Source organism: Eptatretus burgeri, chromosome 2 (assembly GCF_056783735.1).
Source record: "Eptatretus burgeri isolate ZD-2024b chromosome 2, Ebu_testis_v1, whole genome shotgun sequence".
Lineage (NCBI taxonomy): Eukaryota > Metazoa > Chordata > Myxini > Myxiniformes > Myxinidae > Eptatretus > Eptatretus burgeri.
In genome coordinates this window covers 157,502,395-157,509,894 of record NC_140962.1, presented here as the reverse complement: position 1 = coordinate 157,509,894, position 7,500 = coordinate 157,502,395, and the positions used below count along the sequence as shown (strand labels likewise).

At 40.2% G+C, this 7,500-nt stretch overlaps 1 protein-coding gene across 1 annotated transcript in view; it reads left to right on the top strand.

Annotated features, from left to right (window-relative positions):
• Nucleotides 1-7,500, top strand: part of LOC147033683 (NACHT, LRR and PYD domains-containing protein 12-like) — a 195,316-nt gene that overhangs the window by 58,211 nt on the left and 129,605 nt on the right. Inside the window, exons 11-13 of the mRNA XM_085851831.1 lie at nt 135-511; nt 2,106-2,156; nt 3,811-3,872. Of these exons, the coding sequence (XP_085707957.1) occupies nt 135-511; nt 2,106-2,156; nt 3,811-3,872 (490 nt within the window). The remainder of the gene's footprint in view (nt 1-134; nt 512-2,105; nt 2,157-3,810; nt 3,873-7,500) is intronic.

Sequence of the window (7,500 nt, the reverse complement as noted above, 5' to 3'; positions counted from 1 at the left end):
AAGTAAAATACTCGTTGTGTCAGATGTTCCAAGCTTGCGGGATGCATCTCTCATAGAGAATCCCCCTTCAGGATTGGGAACTGAACCAGAACCGATTATAACTCTGACTAATTCATTTGCACCACTCGCTGAAGCGCCTGAGTTGTGCGTGTGATGTAGACATTGAGAACACTCGTGCCTCTCAGGAGGATAAAAGTGGGGTTTTTGAGAATTTTTGTGTCTGCAGTGATAAAAATGAATCTGTCACTGAGGTGTGTGCAAAGGTGTGTGTTTGTGATGACAAGGTAGATAAGCCGGAAAGTCCCTCAGAGGAAATCTGCAATCCTACCCTTGTGGAACAAAAGGCAAGGGATGGCAAGAAGGAAGCTGCATGTGATAGTGCGCAGCTAAATGGGAATGGAAAGATCGATGGTTCAAATTCCATGGAGAGTTGTGATTTAGAAATAAGTTTGGATCAGGAAGGGAATGACAGAGATGATGAGGTTGACTTTGATGTTACCTCTTCTACCCTGTCAGTTAGTGGGTGTTGTGCCTAAGAGGACGATGGAGACACCATGGTAACAGAAGACGAAATTATTAAATTTTTAAATGAAACCTTCAGGAAAAGGCATGTGAGAATTCGGGATTTTTTTCCCGAATATCCATGCCTTTTTAAAAATTGCAAAAAATATCATTCATGAACCTCAGCAAGTTAGGATTTCAGAACTTCAATTCCAGCGGTTGAGGAAGTGTGCCACAAAGGCCGGAAAAGTACTCCAAGAGTAGTAATAGTAGTAGGTTTTAAAAATAAATAAATAAATAAAGGTAGCATCCCTCAATATAAATGGAGGCCGCAGCTGTGTGCGTCGCCTCATGTTGCAGATGTTTAAGAAAGAAAAACAATGATATTCTATTGTTACAAGAGACACACACCAACCAACCTTGTGAGGACGAGTGGCACAGGGTTTTTAAAGTTTGGCTTTTTTTTCTCCAGTGCCTTTGAGGATGCTGAGGCAGATGTGGCAATTATTGTGCACCTTCGAGTCCAACCCTCAGAGATTTATTGTAGGGTGGTCTGTAAAGGATTCTTAGTTGCTGTAGAATTGATAAGCAGTAATCAAAACATTTGTAATATTGATGTGTATTGCCCCAGCGACAGTGCTGAAAGGATTCTATTCCTTCCAAAGTTAGCAGGTTTTCTAAACACTGTTGACTTGACTAGTCTAATTTGTATGGGGGGAGATTATAACTGCACACTCAACCCCCGACTGGACAGGAATTTTCCTGCGCCCCATCCACCCAGTGCAATGTTTTTTTTTGCCAAACTTGTACAAAAATTTAAATTTCAGGATGTTCGGCGTCTGCAAAATCCAAACACCCGTCAATATACATGTGTGGGCTGTTCAAAGAACCAGAAGACCATGGTAGTCAGGCAGCAATTGTATTCTACCTCGTTTTTTTTGCCAACTCTGGTTTCTCATTTTTTTAGGTTTGTCCACTTGTCAAGGAACAAAATTCAACTTGTAAAGTTATCAGACACATTTTTGATACAGTATTGACCTATCCAAAGTATCGATACAAAGTACGCTAAATGGGCAAAAACTGCAATATGTGAACCAGATGTTTATGGGATCGTAATAAAAATAACTCAAACTAAATGTTTTTAAGCAGTATTTAATCATTAAAAATACTTTTCTGATGTTCATTAATACAGGCAAAAGACAACAATAATTCACATTTTGATATAGTAAAACCCCATTTGTTCTTACAATATAACATCACCTAAATGTCGAAATTGAGGCTGCACATCACTTATCTCGACTTCTTTTTAACATAAGTAGATCAAACTGCACAATCTTTTCTGCACAATGTACCTTTTTCGCTTGTATTTAGCCATAATTACACTTGATCATGTACAGTTATCAACCGTAGTTCTCAAATGCAAAGATGTAATATGAAAGTACTTAACTGGAATATCAGTCTGTCTCATCTATATCTACAGGTTTGTCCAGTACAATGTTCTCACATATCTCTCCACATCCACACAGGTCTGTGCATACCAAATGGTTCTTCTTGCATCCACATGATTGTCTGTTACAACCAGTTTTGCATTTACATTTCCTTAGCTCTAACAAGGCCTCTGGGGCTGGTGCATTTACACAGAAGACTGGTTTGAGGTGACCCTCTACTGATTCCCAACAGTAGTACGTAGGTGAGGGTATTTTGGGACAAGGTGCTTTAGATAACTTCCACACAAGAGCCATATAGAAAGCTCTGGAAGTGTGTAGCACTAACATTCCTCGAGTTGGGGGTAACTGCTGGCCCTCTTTACCTTTTTGTGCAAATAATTCCCACCTAAGTTCTCCAACGATATTCTCACTGATGTCTGAGGTTTTGTATAGTAAACTCAGATATCACTCCATTTGATCAAAGACACATGTTGGTATCTCTTGTGTCAACCCAAATGCAGTAAATGCTTTCAGAATTTCATCATCAGCTTGCATAAATGCTTTGAAGTGACTGAATACACCTTTGCCAGCAAATGATCCAGTGTTGTCTGTTCCCTTGAAAGCATACCATCCAATGAGTGCTTCTGTCCTCTTGGGTCCAAGTCTTTAGTAGCAATCTTTGATGGATATTCTGTCACTCTTTTTTTTGTGAGAAGTATAGTTGATTTTGGAAGCAATGGAAAGTGACCTAAAAGGAGAACAAAAACATGTGTCAACTGAGAAGACATTCAGGGTGGATTGGGGGTTCTTGTCCATGACGTCAAATGCATTCAGAAGAACAAGCTGGTCAGCCTCCTCAAGGTTCTGCTGACCCATTGCCATCTCGGGCATACTAACAATGTCAGACAAAGAGTGATTAGCTTTCATTGTTGTATGGTGCATAACTATCACTCTCTTTGGCTTATTTTGGTAGTGACTGATGAGTTTATCTGACAAATACTCTGTCAACTCTGCCTTTGTGTTCACATGAAACAGAAAGGTCTTCAGGTTCCTTATTTCGGTGTTATCATTAACATGATAGTGAACTGGTGTTGTTTTAACCGTTCGCTTCTGACGAGTTGTTTCCTTGAGAGAACCAGTAAGGGACTGATCAAAAACAATGCTGACCTCCTCGTATGAATCACTCATGTCAGCCACAATGTCAACAAACCTCTTTGCAAAGTGCAAAGCATTTGACATTTCAGGAGTTTTTGGCACCATGTTCACTATACACATTGCTTATCCCTGTGTCGTAAGAGGCGACCAGGGTTGCGTCAGGAAGGGCATCCGGCGTAAAACATGTGCCAAATCACTATGCGGATCATACAGATGATCCGCTGTGGCGACCCCTAACGGGAGCAGCCGAAAGAAGAAGAAGAAGTTCACTATACACATTGCGTCAATTATCAGGACTGAGGATGCATCCCTCTCTGGTTCTGAGATGGCCAGGTTGTCTGGCAATGCCAATGGTACATTCATAACTGCAGATACCAGTTTGGATTTGTCTGAGAGCATTATCATTGATCCATCTGGATGAAAGTTGGAAGGTGGTGCTACACTGAATTCAAACTCTGTAATAGCATCCTTAACAGAAAAGTCAGTTCTCGCCTTGCACACAACAAGTAATGGAGACAGCAGTGACCTCTCCTGTTAATGGATACCAACTGCCCTTTGACTTTAGTTTGTACTGTAGCTCCTACATCCTTGAAGTACGACCAGTTGTTCTTCTTTTGAGCATCCCAGAAATTGACTGATTGTTCCACCACCCGAGTAGAGACAAATTTTTCCAATGCCTCTCGCCCCAATTTGTCATGGTTTTCAATGTTTTTGCACACACTGTCAGGTGTAACAGCAAATGTAACAAGATTGAACATATCACATTCAAGAAAGGGATTGCCCTGTCTGGTAAGTACCTTGGAAACATTTGCTGCAGATTAAATGATCCTAGTACCTTTTGCTCCAACAAGTTCATGGTGAAGAGAACTTGGCTGCCGCGTTTCGATTCCAGCATAGTCTTTGAATTCCTGTACAATTCTGCATAGTGTGGGGGCTATAATGAAGTACTTCTCCATGGCATGCTCTTTGCCTGTGATGCCAATAAACCCTCCTTTGACCTTCATCTTCTTGCAATCAGTGTAACTATGTGAAAAGTGCAATCAGTGTAACTATGTGAGCTTCAATGCATCTGTATATGTGACGACCATCCAATATTTGGCATACTGTAGCTGATCCATAGATACCAGCTTCTTCCCATGCCAGATCAATGCCACTTCCTTCTATGTACTTTCCCAGGCACTTCAGTGCTGCCATAGTTATATGTAGACCTCCAAGCCTGATGCACCAGTTTCCTTTATAATCCTTGAGATTTACTGCACGGTCATACAAATCACCATCAAGGGTTATAATAGGTCTTTGACCTTCGCCAACAGTAATGCAGTTGAGTTTTTGAGCATGCTTTAAAATTGTGAGGAGCACTGGCCATTCCGTTGGACTTCTCCTGTACAATGGAGCAACAATACCAACATTCCATACTGGTGTCTTGTCGTGTATCAACGAATTGAAGGTGGACCAAGTGGGAGATTTATGACATCTCTCTGGCAGTGTTCTACATGCACTATTGCTCGTGCTACTATCTTTGGAGGAAATCTGGGCTTCACTTGAAGTAGACCTGGCTGCTTTGGAAACATGTTGTGACACAGATGTTTCACCTGAGGTTGATCTGACGTACTCGTCTGACGAGACCAGAATTCATTGATTGAATTCCACTGATTCATTGAGGCGAGATCCAACTTCAGTCCAAGAATCTGCATCTTTACATTTATCCACTATCTGTGCCACCAGAGAGCTACACATAAATAACCAAATAGTGTCACACTGTGTGTAGTCAGTAGGTACTTGTTTCAGGGTGTCTAACATGGAGGTTACTTGATGAGACACACTCGGACTTACTGGCTTATCACAGTTCATATATGGCATATCTAATGTGTTTTTCAGGGCTTTGTCTTGAATAGTCAAGTCAAATTTGAGGTCATTTGTAATGAGAGGAGCACCATCCTCTGATCTCTGGGGAATTAACAAATCAGCACCATGAAACGAACCTGCATCACTTCCCAGGTCAATGTTATCAATTGCAAACAGTGGTCTGATTCCCTGCTTTACAAATGGAGGAATATATACACCTTGCGTGTTGGTGTTAATGTCATCCACGATCGCTGCTGCCATTCTCGTTGTTGTCCGCTCAACCTCATCGTAGGTAACAGCAACTTGCAGGTTATTCAGTGTCTCTACATCAGATGTGGACCTATTAGCTTGATATGAAGTTAGAGCAAGACCAACTGAAAGTGGGGTTGTCTTCGCTTTTTGAAATTTGCCATCGGCTTTTGCTTTGTATTTCACTTGTCGCTTCGACCTAAATGACGATATAATATGTTGAGCAAGATTTCTCGAGGATTTTTCTATTTCAATCTCTCGAGTTACATTGAGATTCGTATGAGGCCCACTGATCACCCATTTCAGAAATTGTTGTAGCTTCATCGGCGTATTGAAGTCAAGAAATGATCCAGTAAAATGGCAGTCATCCATTTCTGTGATTTCCCTGCGAATAATCTGAGATGCCTTGAACACTGTTTCCATCTCATCTGCTCCGACGTTTTCATGCATTTGCGTCATTAACTTTTCCTTGGTCAGTGTTGAGAAAATTTTTTCTGGCTTCGGTCCACGCTTTGCAAAGTCTATTCCTGGTACTTTTTCCAGCAAGATATTCTTGATATGTTTCTTGTAAGATGTTTTAGGGTGTGTTGTCACACCTTGTTCTTCAAGAAGGAGTTTATATGTGTCCTCTATGGAATTCATGTCAAAGCTAGGAAATTCTGATTCACTATCATCTTTAATCATAAACTCTACAATTTGTGTTATTTCTATATGACACACTGCCTTGATAAAATATTGACAGCTGTCAGTAGTAGATGTGGCTGAGCCCATAGCTCTTGTTTCATTTCTCAAGCAATTAATATGATATTTGATATTTTAAGCAAAAGCATCTTTTCATTGTAAAGATTATCAAGTCTCGCAGCAACTTCCTCACTTTTAGTGGACTCCTTGATTGCCAAAAAATTTTTCCCCAAGTCACTGGAGGAAACAATATGCACTGCACTATTTTCATTGCTTTGGCAAAATATGCAAAGCTCCTGATCAAATGTTTTTCCGGTTTTAGATGAAGAAGGCTCAATGCTTGTTCTCCCACGTTTCTTATTTTCCGCAGCTGATGCTATGTCATCCTCGTATTTATTTTGAGCTCGTACCAAATTACCTTTATGGCACAGAGACTGGTAACACTTTTTTTTTTTTTTTTTTTTTTTGTATACCTTGGTCGAGGCTCGTATGAGAGCTAACACACAACTCACAGCAAGGAGGCATGAGACAAGAGGGGCGGGAGTGGAAGGGACAAAACAGTGGGGAACAGACACATTAGGTGAACTGTGGAAGGGAGAGGGATGGGGATGGGATGGGGAACATGGCGAAGAGAAGATGGACATTTCAGGGACTTTCAGGAAGGAAAGTAGGAGAAATGAAGGAAGTGGGCTTGGGTGGATTATCGGGGGTAGAAAAGATCGAGGATTTGGATGGGGGAAGATAAGAGGTGGTGGTGAAGATAAGAGCTGTTTTGAAAGCCTGGAGGGAAGAATGGGAAAGAATCTACCACTTTCTATGGTAGATGTGTTTGGTGTCATCAGAAAATATCAGATCTCTCACTCGGTTTAGAATATCAAAATTCTGTCCGATTTTAGTCCAGTCTTCACAAAAGGATTGTATTGTCTCTAAGGACTTTTGACTTGCAACTGAATAGGGACCACTGCCTGACTCTTTGCAAAGGTTGCATTCATCCATTTTTTTCAAAGTTGATATGATCAAGCTGTCAACAGATGTACCTACAGCTCACCAGTTGTCTTGAATCTGGAAAGAGAGATAAGATTTCGGTAGTATTATGATACATACAATTTAAATAGTTATGCATTTTTTTAGCTTTTAAAATAATGAAATGGACACAGTGGCATTAAATTTGGTTTATTAAATAAAAATTTTGTGTAAAAAATAAATATTCTGGCAGAAATATAGTTTGCAATGTATCCAACACATGTAGTTTCCCATATTATTGCACCCGATATTATGCGAAAGTTTAAAGCATTGGCATTTCAAGAAAAAAATTACATAGAAACTTGACAACAAGTTGAATTCCATTTATTTACACCTAAACCTTATGAATATGTAAAGAAATTGGAGTTGGCAAAAAAACGAAGTAGTGCCATTATATGAACAAATGCCACCTGACTATGGGCTGACTGGACAGATTGTATGTAAACCTGGGAATGGTGAATCTGGTTCAGAAAACAGGCATAAGTCCATCTGGCTTTTCTGATCATCATATGATTGCAATGGAATGTATGTTACCCTTTAATTATTGTAATAGTGCATACTGGACTTTCAATGTTAAGTTATTACAAGATGTACAGTTTGAAAATGCCTTCAGACTGTT